This window comes from Manis pentadactyla, chromosome 11, assembly GCF_030020395.1.
Source record: "Manis pentadactyla isolate mManPen7 chromosome 11, mManPen7.hap1, whole genome shotgun sequence".
Classification (NCBI taxonomy): domain Eukaryota; kingdom Metazoa; phylum Chordata; class Mammalia; order Pholidota; family Manidae; genus Manis; species Manis pentadactyla.
Window position 1 is genome coordinate 119,773,558 of NC_080029.1, and position 13,214 is coordinate 119,786,771.

The 13,214-nt window shown below is 46.2% G+C and overlaps 1 protein-coding gene and 1 pseudogene across 11 annotated transcripts in view; both read right to left on the reverse strand.

The window, feature by feature from the left end:
• CELF6 (CUGBP Elav-like family member 6) overlaps positions 1-9,015 on the reverse strand; it is a 39,764-nt gene extending 30,749 nt beyond the window's left edge. For 9 of the 11 annotated variants that reach the window (XR_008992665.1, XM_057488952.1, XM_057488950.1 and 6 more), the window contains exons 1-2: positions 8,477-9,015; positions 4,656-4,738 (exon numbers count right to left, since the gene is read on the reverse strand). Coding sequence is in view for 9 of the 11 variants with exons in the window: in XM_057488952.1 (XP_057344935.1) it covers positions 4,656-4,738; positions 8,477-8,738 (345 nt within the window). In the remaining 2 variants the exon portion in view is untranslated. The remainder of the gene's footprint in view (positions 1-4,655; positions 4,739-8,476) is intronic. The other 2 variants (XM_036907811.2, XM_057488953.1) reach the window with 2 other exon arrangements.
• Positions 9,016-12,325: 3,310 nt separating this feature from the next.
• LOC118923699 (nudC domain-containing protein 2-like) lies at positions 12,326-12,797 on the reverse strand (annotated as a pseudogene).
• Positions 12,798-13,214: the final 417 nt, after the last annotated feature.

The following is a 13,214-nucleotide window of genomic DNA, read 5'->3' on the forward strand; positions in this document are numbered from 1 at the left end:
GTCACAGAAGGTGTCTGGGGTTCAGGTGTGCTCTGTGCGGCTGGAGATAGACAGCTGCCCACATGAACTGGCTGGGCAGCCCTACCCTGCCTCATTCCTGCCAGAGCCAGAGGAGGGACGTGGGAGTTGGGTGAGGTAATCACAGTTCTCCTTTGAGGAAAAGAGGTCCATTGCCTTCCTGGCTGAGACCTTTCATGGGATCTCAGGTGAGCTCTTGCCCTTGGCTGAGCACCTATTCCCTTGAGTTTCCCAGGTAGAGCCCAGGCCCATGTCTGCTTCAGGGCCCATCCCTGAAGGGGAAATCAAGAGAGAATGTCAGAAAGAGGAGAGAACAACTTACTTCAGGCGGTGGAGTGGGGAAGGTCAGAGGCAGCACAGACATGCGTGAGGCCCTGGTCCTTCTGCCCCTGTGAGCAGAGGGAAGGCAGGGCCTAAAGACTTGCCTAAAATCCCCGCCTTTGGGCTTAGCACTGCTTCCTTCAGACTCTTCTGTCTTGATGCCGCCTGCTCCCTCCACTCGGCACATGTGCCCTCAGCCCCTCCCCCACCACAGGAAAAGTATTCATCAGAACCTCCCCAAAGAAGGGACCAAAGCAGGGCCTGAGAGAGGTATCATGGGTGCAGGGAGGAGTGGAGCAGAGAAAAAGCAAACTTTTCAGCCCTCTTCTACTTCACCCCCGCCTCTAATTCAATCCACTACCGAGCCCATTGTTCCTACAATCTGCATGGACATCCTGAATAGGCCTCCAGGCCGTCCTCTCCTCCCATCCTGCCCTAGCCCAGCTCTGGGCCGGCCTCATCACTCACCTGCACTCAAGCAACAGTGTCCTAAAGGGTCATCTGCTCTGTTGTAGCCAGAGAGACCTCTTAGAACCAGTCCCTCACTCTTCCCCACTTAAAATCCACTATGGTTTCCCGTTACAAGCCTCCCAATAAAGCCCCAAATCCTATGTCTGGCAGTCGAAACTTGTGAGTCCTGCCAACCCCTACTGCTCACCATGCACGATACTCTCCAGTCACACGGAGCCTTAGCCGTCTTTGCTGGACACAGTCTCTGCCACTTCTCATACTGTCCCCAGAATTCCAGAATTTGTCTTTGTCCTTTAGGTTACTAGACCCTCAAACATGAAATATGATCATGATTCAGCTCACATAGCGTCTCTCTGTTAAGCATCGACTTACTCTCTGCTTCTGATGCCTCTTTTATGTGCCCAGATGTAAACCCCACTGAGATGCAGTGAGTTATTTCTGGGCTGGAAGCTCCTTGAAGGCAAAGGCTAACTCACTCACTGGGTGGCTGCTAGCACATACGGTGCCTTTGTGTGAGTTACAAAAAGGCACTCCCTCCAGCCCCGCAGATGAATTAGAAAAAGTGTGTCCCTTCTTCTGGGCTGGCACAGCCCTGTGATAATGTGCCTTGCTTGGTCAGTAGAGCATGGCTGCCTTTTAGCTTTTCCACCCGAGCTGCTTGCACAACCTGCAAAGGCACATGTACTCAGTTACGTCCGGCTCCTTCACAGTGTTGGCTGGCTGGCTGCTCAGGGGAAAAGAGGTCCTGAGCAGGGAGAGAGACAAGTAGTGGTGCACCTTCCAAATCCCAGGATGTGGGCTGAGGTTGGGCCTCACCTTCTTCAGGTGGATTCTGGAGCCTAAAGTGAGGCAGAAAAATGTCCCTTCTTCATGGGGAAGAAGCTGCAGGAGGTGGGCCAGACCACTTAGCTCTGAAGGAAGACCTGCGTGGGGAGCCAAGCCTCGACGGGCAACAGAACTTGGCAGGGGGCAGGTAGAGGGAAGCCAAGGGGAGGTCCCAGCCCAGTGGACACCATGAAATTGCCCCTAGGGGTTCAAGTTTTCTGGACCCAACCTCTTGATCCAACTTTCCCGGCCCCACTGTGCCAGGGCAGCCTGTCTCTCATAGGAACCCAGACTGGAGTCCTCTCCCTGCTTTTCCAGAAGATGGCAGCTGTGCCCAGAACCCAGTGCCTGCAAAGATCTGGGCACCTTCCTGCTTCCATGTGGTGGGCCTGAGGCCAGCTGACGAAGGCTGCTGCTGCCCCTGGCAGGCCCAGGGGAAAGACTGATGGCACGGACATCGCTGGGGCCAGCCAACACAGTCATGGATTTTCATTTAGGAGAATAATTAAATATTAATTTTCACTTTGTTAAGCTGGAGAGGGTGAATAAAGCCAATCCTGGCAGAGGAAGCCAGGCCATGTTGGAAGCCTGCAGATGGAAGGGTGGGAAGGGACAGGTGTTCCTGGTCACCATCTCCTCCAGAACCTTGGACCCCTGTCTGCCACCAGCTTGGCTCAGGTAATAGTGCAGCGGTTAAGTGCACGATTTCTGGAACCAGACTACTTGGGCTCAAAGCCCAGATCTTCCTATTAGTAGCTACATGACCTTGGGCAAGCCCTTGTTTCTATGACTCAGTTTCCTCGCCTCTAAGACAAGAATTCCAATAACAATACCTCTTAATAGAGGACTAAATGAATTCAAACATGTAAAATGCTAGGAGCACTGTCTGGTATCAACAAATATTAGTTATTATTATTTGTCTTTTCTCCTACCTACAGAAATTATCACATGAGTGTAGGACTTCACATTCTTTATCTCAGGTGGCCTCAGCCTCATAGAGCCTCCAGGTAGCCCTTATCTCATGGCACCCTATGCCTGGCTGAGAAGGAGTTTTGTTCTCCCACAGTGCATCTTCTGTTTTCAGTGCCTTCCATTGGCTTTCAGGATAAAGTCCAAATTCCTCAGCCTGGCATCCAAAGTTTCCTCTCCAACTACTGCCCTCTGTGGATCTTCTCTTGGCCTGGCCCATGCTCATATGGGTCCTCCCCTATACTGCCAACTCCCATTTCACACCCATCTTGCTCCTTATGTCTCTGCATCTTTCCCGTGCTGTTTCCCACATGGAGTGTTACAGCTCTTCTAACTGACTCTCAATTTTAGCAGCAGAAGTCATGGTTGGATGAGTAACTTCTACTCCTACTCCTACTAATGCTGCTTTACTATTACTACTACTACTATCACCAGCTAACCTGTGTTGACTGCTTATTGTCTGCCAAGAACTGTGCTAAGCACTTAACATGCATTAGTTCATTTAATTATTACAACAACCTTATGAGTTCAATTTTACAGATGAGGAAGCTTATGCTTAGATTGGTAAAGACTTGCCCGAGGTCACAGTTAGTGAGTAGGGCCTGGATCCAGACCCAGGTCTGTCTGACTCCACAGCCTGCATACAGAGGGTGAGAAGTTGGTATTACTTGACACTGAGTGTTCAAACATAAGGCTCAAGTTGCTTCAGTTACTAGGATTGGTTCTAGGATCTGACACAAGATTAACAGTTTGATCAACTCTAGGCAAAGCTTGTCCCATTTCTGGACAGCTCCAATTCAGAGAAATGGCTGCTTTATACTGCTATCTGCTCTTTATACCCATTGATCCTGTTCCTGCCCTCTAGGGCCACCCATAGAAAACCAAATCCCTCTTCAGAATCTGAATATGCAAACAGTAATATTTATGAGATCTTACTCTGTGCCAGGTCCTTGCTAAGCCTCAGCTAATCCTCATGATAGCTCATTGGGCTAAATGTTAGCATAACCCACTCCTTATAGAGGAGGAAATGGAAGTTCAATAGTGTAAGCAATGTATCTGGAGACACAGAACTGGTAAATTGGCAAAGCTGGAATTCAAATCTAGGTCTGCAAGACTAGGAAAGTAATATTTTTAATTATTATGTTATGATGACTCCCTATTAAAGCCCCACTAAGCCTTATCTTCTCCAACTAAATATCCCAAATTTCTTCAAACTATCATCCCATAATATATTTTAAGTTGCCGTCCCATCCTGCTTTCTTCCTGGTAGGCTAATGACCCTCTTTAACCTGAAGCCTAGAACTAGATATAGTCCCAGATTTGGCGTGCCTAGCACATTTGAACAATGCTCTTGTTCTAGACACACCACTCTTGACAATAATACATAAGGTCATGTAGTATAACTTGCTCTTGGTGAACCCACACTAGTTCCTAACACCATTTTCTTCCTGCCATATGGTCAGTAGGTCCCACTTTGCCTTTGACCAGTGATTAGCCATTAGCCAAAATGACAGCAGATGCATTGATATATAATGGCCTAGCTGCCTATACAATCAGGTCTCTCCAAACTTTAGTCAAGTGTTTGGGGTGTGGAATGAAAGCAATCTTGGTGAGTCAAGGTACCTCAAAAAACATGACAGGAAGAGGGCCAGAGGGAAGTGCTACTAAGGACCCTAGGATTGGAGACAGCCCAGCAGAGCCTCCACCCCATGTATTTGTATACATGTTAACACACGTGACAAAGGACACCTGAAGCCATGATTTTAGCCAGGGTGGACAAATTCTAGCATAGCCTACAACAACTGATGCCTGTCCTAAAAGATGGAGTGGAACCCTTGGCCCAAGGGTCTCGAGCCCATTTCTTTGAGCCAGAAGACTGAAAATAACAAAGAACCTGCAGCTTTTCAGGGAACCAGTAAGCCCACTCTTAGAATGATGACTCTGCTTCTAGTTTCTGGCCCCAACCCAGTCCCTATATGCTTCTTTGGCATGCACACAGGGCATGTCCCCAACCTGAGGTGATTCCCACCCCCCAACCGTGGTGGACTTACCCCTGGCAGGGTCTTCTGCTCATGCAGTGCACTCTGGGCCTTGAGAGCAGAGTCCCGGGCGCAGTAGGTGAGGAAGGCACAGCCTGGGGAGGAAGAGGCTGGCTCAGGGGGTTTCCCGAAACCCCCAAGTACTCTTCCTGGAAAGACCCCATTAAATTGACAAAAACAAGGCCACTCTCCTTTAAACAAGGGCACTGCTTCTGAGAAGACTTCTCTAGCTGCCACTCTCTATGAAGGGAGGCTTCATGTGCCCGTGTCCCAGGCCCTGGATCCCTCTCATCTGCTCCTGGCTTCTTGCCAAGGGAAGGTCAGTACCCACGCCCAGTCATATGCTAATGTAATCCCACATCTCCCCTCCTTACTCCAGCCATAAATCCTGTTGGGGTTAAACCTCTCTAAGCAGCTTTGCTCTCAGCTTTAACCCCAGCCTCCCACTTCTTTTGGGGATTCATACTCACAGAGTCTCCCAGAATCAGCCTCCCTTCCTTCCCAACTCAGTTTCAGATGGAAGGAAATGGAAGAGGAGGAGGGTTGGGAGGCGAGCCCAGGATCCCACAACTCCTTTCTAACACATCCCTCCTCCAAGTTGGAAGCTGAGGAATGGATTAATTTGAGGCTTGGAAGACAAGACTCCTTTAAGGGCTTCCTGGAGGTGGCTGCTTCCAGGGACCTCCAATCCTATCCAAGGAGTTTGACCTATCAGTTCTCCCAGGGCTTCAAGACAGGACCTGTTAAAGGGTTTTTGTGCCCCAAATATGACTTCTCTAAAAGAGTCAGTAGATAAAGGGCAGAGAAGGAATCTGGGTTGAGCCAAAGGGTCAGTCCTACCCTTCTTTGTTCAGCCTCAGAACCTCAGTGGGCTGCTAGGAAACAGAGGCAGGATCCCTTCCTTTCCAACACTCACTGAGTACTCACTCATTCTGAAAATATTTATTGCATACTTACTTATTATAGAGGGACTTTATAATATGCTTGATTATAAAGTGGCAACAAGATACATTCCCTGCCCTGTATATGGGGATTATGTAAAGGCTCACGAGGGGCATGTAATTGATTTCAAAGGGTTGAGGACTGTCTCAAAGAACACATTGAGTTCTCAGTAAAAAATAGGGGTTAACCAGGTGAAAAGAAGGGTGGTGATTATGTCGGGCAGAAGGAATAACACATATGAAACTGAATCAAGAACTTGGTGTGCTCAGGAAATGGATGGAAGACCAGTATGGTTGGAGACCGGTGAATGGGGGCAGAGTGGCCAGTGAGGTATACAAAGATCAGGTCATCTACAATCTTGTATGCCTCAGTCTGGATTTTGAACTTTTTCCTAAGAGCACTGAAAAGCCACTAAAGCATTTTAATCCGGTTGTGATATTAGATCTGTGTTTTCAAAAAGAGCCTTCTGCGTATAGGAAGAAGAAAGACTGAAGGAAGGGAAAATGGGTGTGGGAATCCATTAGGAGCTTGGTGCAGTTTTCCACTTAGACTAGACTAGAATGGCAAATAGGAACATTTTCTCCTATGTTTTCTATGTGGCTTCCCCCTTAAGATGGGTGGATATCTGCCATTCCTTGAGTTAAAAGGACATTAGAGAACTCCTGGGACAAACTCTCATCATATCAGTAGGAAAACAGAAGCCCAGAGAGTATGTCAGTGACAGGATAGGGTTTGGAATTTCCTAACTCCTAGAATGAGATTGTTTGCAAAAACACTGTGGCTGCCTCCCTTGGTACCCAGCCATCAAAAGGAAAATGAGTCACTCTGGCTTTTGGATGTCACTGTTGCTAGGGAGAGGGTGAGGAAGATACTGACTTAGAGATCCAATCTTAGAAGGCAACCCTTGCTTAAAGAGTGGCTGGTTGGTTTGGGGATAGTTCACCAAACACTTGATTCTGCTTATATCTCTGCTCCATCTTCTGCCATCAAGCCATATCAGCTGGTATCAGAATTGGGCAGGGCTAGAGCCCTGTCTGAAAGGCTCAAGGGCACAGTTGCTGCCGAAAGGAGCCCTGTGTTGACTACCTGGAATAGCGGGTGGAAGACGGAGGGAGGGAAAGTCAGAGAAGCATGGTTTGAGGGACAGATGAATGAAAAAACAGGAAGAATTAGAGCTAGAGAGAGAGAGAGCAAGAGCGAGGGAGAGAGAGGGAGAATGAAGGAAGGACTCAGAGACTCTGATGGGGTTTGAGTAAGAATTAAAGTTCCTATGGACTTCCCTTATTATACAGATGGCGCAGAAAGATTAGCTTGTACTTATGTACTAAAACGTCTAGGAAATAAGAAAATAAGTTGCTATGGGTGGACGGACAGCTAGGCAGCTGGATTGCACTAGAAGGAATCTGGATGGTATGGTCTTGTCCATTCATGCCTCCCTTAAAATAACCCCACCTCAGAAGGTGGAAGATGCACTGCTCCCTAGCTGGTCCCAAATCTTCTATGGGTGTTTTCCTGAAGCCCCTACATGAGTGTGCCTAGGAACTCCCCAAGGTCTCCCAGTTAAAAAGAGGTGGCAGCCTAATTCCAGCTCTCAACCACTGGGAAAGTACCTTTAGCTGGTACCCAGATCCTACCACTTCTTAGAAAGATCACGTAGGATAGTTGATGACATTTCCCCCCAAATCCTGAAACTGCTGCCTGGTGAAGGTGGGGAGAAAAAAAGGTGCTTCTGCTCAAATACTCAAATCATTTCCTTCCCCTGCCCATGTATGACCTGTAACTCTGGCTGTCTTACTCTAGCCCAGCCTGGACAGACTTTCCTGCATGTAAACAAGCCTCCTCCCTCTCTGTACAGGAAGTGAGGGGTGTGGCTGGACAGGACCGTGGTGCCTCTCTAGCGAGGGCGTAGAGAAGGCCCCTTTCTGCCTTTTCAATCTGACCCATTCTGAGGCTCTGGTCCACAGTCTGTGCTCCAGGACCAGCCTGTGGGGGAGGGAACGCAGGAGGCTGTGAAGAGGATTTGGGAGGGGCAAAGATGAGGCACAGGAGGGGGGAGATTATAGGATAAAAGAAATGTAGGTTCCGCTGAAAGGAAACCATAGATGAGGGGAGACAAGGTGGCAGGAGTTCCCAGCTGAGGTCTGAGTTAAGGGTTCAACAAATCAGAAGAGGCAGAGTACTGGAATTCTGGAGGCGGGTGGGAGAGATCAGGATTACTATTAAACACAAAGGTGGGATTTGGAGCCGAGAGCCTCCTGGGAGGGGAATTGGATTCTACGAGTTTGACAGGCCTAGGTTCTGAAGAAGGTGGGAGTTTGGGTCTGTGGGGTTTTAGGTTGGCAGTCTAAGAGTCAGAAGAAGCCTCTGGGGGCTGGCTGGACACGGAGGCCAGAATGAGGGGTGCAAGTCCAAGACGTGTCTGTGGGTTGTCAGGCCTGAGTGGCATGGCATCAAATGGGGGTGGGAGGATCAGGAATAACTGGGTCTGGGGTTTGGGAGACTGAGGGTACAGAGACCTAGAAGATGAAATAAGTTTCCAAATTCCAGGATTTGAGATGTGTGTGTGATAGTAGGGATGGAGGAAGGTCCAACTGAAAGGCAGGGACTGTTGGATGTGACAGGTGAAGGGTAGGGAGTTGGAGCTTGGAGTGAATAACATGTCTAGGAACCAGTGATGAACAGATGGAGGCCAGACATCAGAGAGAAAATTCTGGGTTGGGGGCTCCTGAATCTGGGGAGGGGACTAGGCTGAAGGGCTGGTGTTGAACTGGTGTTGGACCGGCTCTAGTTAGGGCTGGAGTTGGGGCTGCGGTTGAGGCTGGGGTTTGGGCCAGGCCGCACTCTAATCGGATTGGGGATGGGCTGGGCTGGGCTGGGCTGACCCCGCGCACCTTTGTGGAGGCCGGTGAGCCGGTCCTTCAGCACCGTCAGCTCGTAGATGCGGCCGAACTCCTCGAACAGCGGCTTGAGGTCTTGCTCGTCCAAGCCCCGCGGGATCTGCCCCACGAAGAGCTTGATGGCGTCGTGGTCCTTCATGGGCACGGCAGGACCGGGGTTTAGCCCGCTCATGCCGACGCCGCTGTCCGCGGTGCTGAAACCCAGGCGCGGGCTGGGGCCGGCGGACGGCGCAGACCCTCCGGGCGCCGCGGCCATATCCACCCCCGGTCCGCCCTCCCGCCGGTCCCACCGGTCCCGCCGTCCCCTCCCTGGACCGGTGGCGAGGGCCAGGGGGAGGGGGCGGGGCCCGGACGGGGAGGGCGGGGGGCTGCACAGGAAGGCGTAGAGGGGGTGGGACGGGCTGGAAAGGGGCGGGGCAGGAGGCGGGGCAGGACCGGGCCGAGGCGGCGGGACGCTGGGGTCTGGCTTGAGGTCCCCGCGCGGCGCTCTCTGGGCTCCCGCCCGAGCTCTCCCGGAGCCGAGCCCAGAGCCCCAGCCCCCGTGCTTGATGACGTCAGGCAGCTGGCCGCCGAGTCTACGCAAATTATTTGCATAATGAGGAAGCAGCGACCAATCAGAGCTAGAGTTGAACGGGCTCGGCCGGGGGCGGGAGGGGCAACTGGGCTCACGCGCTCCAACTCCCCATGGCAACCGGACCCTCGGGTGCCCTGGGTATGTAGTGTGTATGAGGGCGTGGCCGTAGATCGCGCGTGTGCGCCTTGGACCGCGTGAGGGGAAGTAGCTTCGTCATGCGTGCTGATGTCTGCGGGAGTCAGAGCTACCCCCTTCCTCACACACAAGCACCCCTCCCATCGCTGGAGCGTTTCCTGCGGGGGTGGGTGGGCATTCCTCCTCTCCATTCCTCCTCGGAGCCGATCCCACCTCGCCGCATCACACACCTCTCTTAGGTGTCTTCAACCACTTTACTACAAACCAGCTCCAAACACGTTCGTCTTTCCTGATCCCAACAATAAATTTTTTTTTTTTTAATTTTAAAAGAAAGAAAAAACAAAACAAAAACTCCAAAACACTACTTGAGCACGGACTCCTCCTCAGGAGAGTGAGGGAACTTAAATTAGCCATATTTGCTCAGGTGCCTGGCTCGTTCCAATTCCCTGAGCTTGGGAGTGTTACCCTCCTTTTCCGGAAAAGGAAGCTGAGGGTCTGAGAGTCCAGGAGGTTAGGACCAGGCCTGCCTCTAACGTCTGCTGGGCCCAGGGCAAGAAATGGAAATAGACATACCGCTTGTGTAAATATTTAAAATATTTAAATAAAGTTACAATTTGTTAAGTAAAATGTTCATCTCTTTTTTCATAAATGCACGTTTATAATAAAAATGAAAATATGTGTAAAGCTGTTTTTATATGACTGAAGCTTGATAAGATATAAGAGCTGGTGGGATTTTATTGCTCTTGCTCATGTCTGAATAAATATAAATATTTTATAAATTACGTATTCCATAAAACGTTTTTCTTGCCTTCTTTCAATGAAGTTGCTAACCTGTATCCATTGACTCATTCAAGAAACTGCTCAAAAGCAGCAGTAACAATGGGAATCATCAAAATATTTTAACATCAATATTCAAATTCAGAAATTGTGGTTTAAAAAAATTAATTTAAAACTTGTATTAGAAGCAGGTTACTAGAACATTTCACTTTCATTCAGTTCAACGTATTTTAAAATTTCCTTGAAACTTCCTCTTTGACCCAGCGATTATGTATAAGCATACTGTTTAGTTTCTAAGTGTTTGGATATTTTCCTGTTATCTTTCTGTTACTGATTTCTAGTTGCAAGCTATTTTAGTCAGAGAGCAAACTCTGTATGATTTTAATTATTTTCTATTTGTTAAGGTTTTGTGACCCTCAGACTATGATCTATCTTGGTAAATGTTTTGTTAGTATTTGAAAATAATTATAGTCTGCTGTTCTTGGGAGAAGTATCCTATAAATGCTGATTAGATCCTGTTGGCTGATGGTATTGTTAAGGTCTTCTATATCCTTGCTGGTTTTATGTTTTATTAACTGTTGAGAGAGGGCTGTTGAAGTCTCCAACTGAAACTGTATTTATTTCTCCTTTCAGTCCTATTAGTGTTTGTTTCGCATATTTTGCAGCTGTTGGTTGTGCATACACATGGCAAATGGACTCTTTTATCATTAAGTAATGTTATTTTCTGTTTTTAATAATTTTCTTGCTCTGAGATCTACTTTATTTAATATTAATACAGCCATTCCCAATTAATTTTGGTTAATGTTTGCATAGTGTCTCTTTTCCCATCCTTTTACTTTCAACCTACCTATACTGTTCTATTTGAAGTGAGTTTCTTGTTAACAACATGTAGTTGGGTCATTTTTTAAATCCAGACCACCAGCCTTTGTCTTTAATTGCTGTATTTAGACCATTTATATTTAATGTAATTATCAACATGTCAGGGCTTAAATTTTCCACTCAATTTTTTTTGTTTGTTTACTCTGTTCATTTCTCTATTTTCTTGTTTTTGCTGCCTTATGGGTTACTTGTTCCTTATTCTAGGTACATTATACATACATGTCCCCATTTACTCTTGACATTTTATCAGTTCAAATGAAGTGTTGGAAACTTACTTCACATACCTTTGAGTCCCTTTATTGTTCCTCATTTATAATTGTCTTAAATATGTCCTCTACATACTTTGAAAACCACATTGATGTTATTCAAGAACTTTGGAAAAACTCAAGAGCAGCAGTCAGTTATATTTACCCATATTTTTCTTCTTTCCATTGTTCTTTCCTCCTAGATAATCCAAGATTCCTTCTTATGTCATTTCCTTTACACTTTAAGAACTTCTTTAGCAATTCTGTTAAGGTAGTTATGCCGGCGACAAATTCTCCAAGTTTTTCTTCATCTGAAAATGTCCTGATTTTTCCTTCATTCCTGAAGGATATTTTTACTGTATCAAAAATTCTGGTTTGACAGTTTTTTTCTTTCAGCATTTAAAAAATGTTGTGCCACTTCTTTATGGCCTTCATAGTTTCAGATGAGAAATCTGTTGTCCTTTGAATTGTTTTTCTCTTAAAGGTATCATCTCTTTCTTGCTGCTTCATTACTATTCCTTTAGTTTTCAGAAGTTTGGCTATGATGTGTCCTAACATGGATTTTTCTGACTTTATCCTGTTTGGGATTTGCTCTGCTTCTTTAATCCATAAATGTATGTCTTTTGTTAAATTTGGATAGTTTTCAACTATTCTTTCTTCAAGTACTTTTTCAGCCCCTTTTTCTCCTTTTTTTCCATGACTATGACAGAAATGTTAGATCTTTTTTTCCATGACTATGACTATGACTAGGTCTCTGAGGCTCTGTTAAATTTTTTTAAATTATATTTTTCTTTCTGTTGTTCGGGTTGGATAAGTTCTATTCTTTTTTTCCTATTGAGAAAATTTTATTGAGCATTATTCCTGCATCACACTTATTGAAAGAAAACCTTAATTTTTCCTGAGGGCATTCTATTATTTCACATGATCTATAACCTAATGTTTTTTGTATTAAAAGTCCACATTAAATATGAAATAAGTAAAATGCAGCATATAAAACTTCATACTTAGCAAAAGCAAGTCCAAAAAAGTTACCATATAGTAATAGAACAGTACCCACAGTATTTAAGATGTTTCCTATGTAAATCATATTTGAATGCAATTTTTAGAACTGTAGTTAAATATATTTTGCAATTTAACTGCAGGCATACACATTTTTCTTCCACCATATAATCTGTTCCTTTGATTGAGTTGACATCTGCTAGGAACCATGGAATACAGCACAAAAAACAGTGGTTATTTTTCAAGATTTGAGTAATCTGGTCCACCTTTACTGTAGTTTCCTGAGATTTCTGCTCCACTGAAGTCAAACCAGGGTTTTCTTTCTGAAATCTCTCTAATGTAAGTTTTCTCTGCATTTGGTCTTGTATGCAAGGATCACTACATATTCAGATTCTAGAAGAGAAGTCCATCAATTTGCTGCATCTCTCTTTATCTTTGTAAGAACAATGCGGACCATTTTTCTGTCCTCCAAAGTCCATGTTCCCTCTTCAGCTATTGTAGAATCAAAAAGTTTGCTCTTGAGGATCTCGCGGCCACCTGCTGCCAGCACCACATGGCAGCTCTGCAAGCCATACTGGATATCCTGGGTGCAAGTGCCTGGTGGCACTTGAACTTCAGTAAACACCTCTTCCAAGGTCTGGCCCCACTGGCCCCATGGAGTCCAGCACAGAACCACTCCACTGCGCTCATCAGATGGAGCTGACATACTTCAGCCGCCTCCTGGCTGCAGCCTCTATTTGATCTTTAAGTTCACTGATTTTTTCCTCCATTATCTACATTCGATGTTAAGCTCATCTAGTGAGTTCTTCATTTTGGTTGTGTTTTCGGTTCTAAAATTTTCATTTGGTTCTTATTTATATTTTCTATTTCTTTGCTGAGACTTTGTTTTTTTCATTTGTTTCAAGTATGTTTGTAATTGCTTACTGAAACATTTTATAATGACCGCTTTAAAATCTTTGGCAAATAATTCCAACATCTGTGTCATCTCAATGTTGGTGCCTATTATGTGGCTCTGGACATTTTATTATGCCACTGAATATTTAAAATTTCCATTTTGGCAGGTTTCCTTTGACCCTATATTAGGTGAGAGAACAGAGACACTGCCTTGTTACTGTCATGTGGG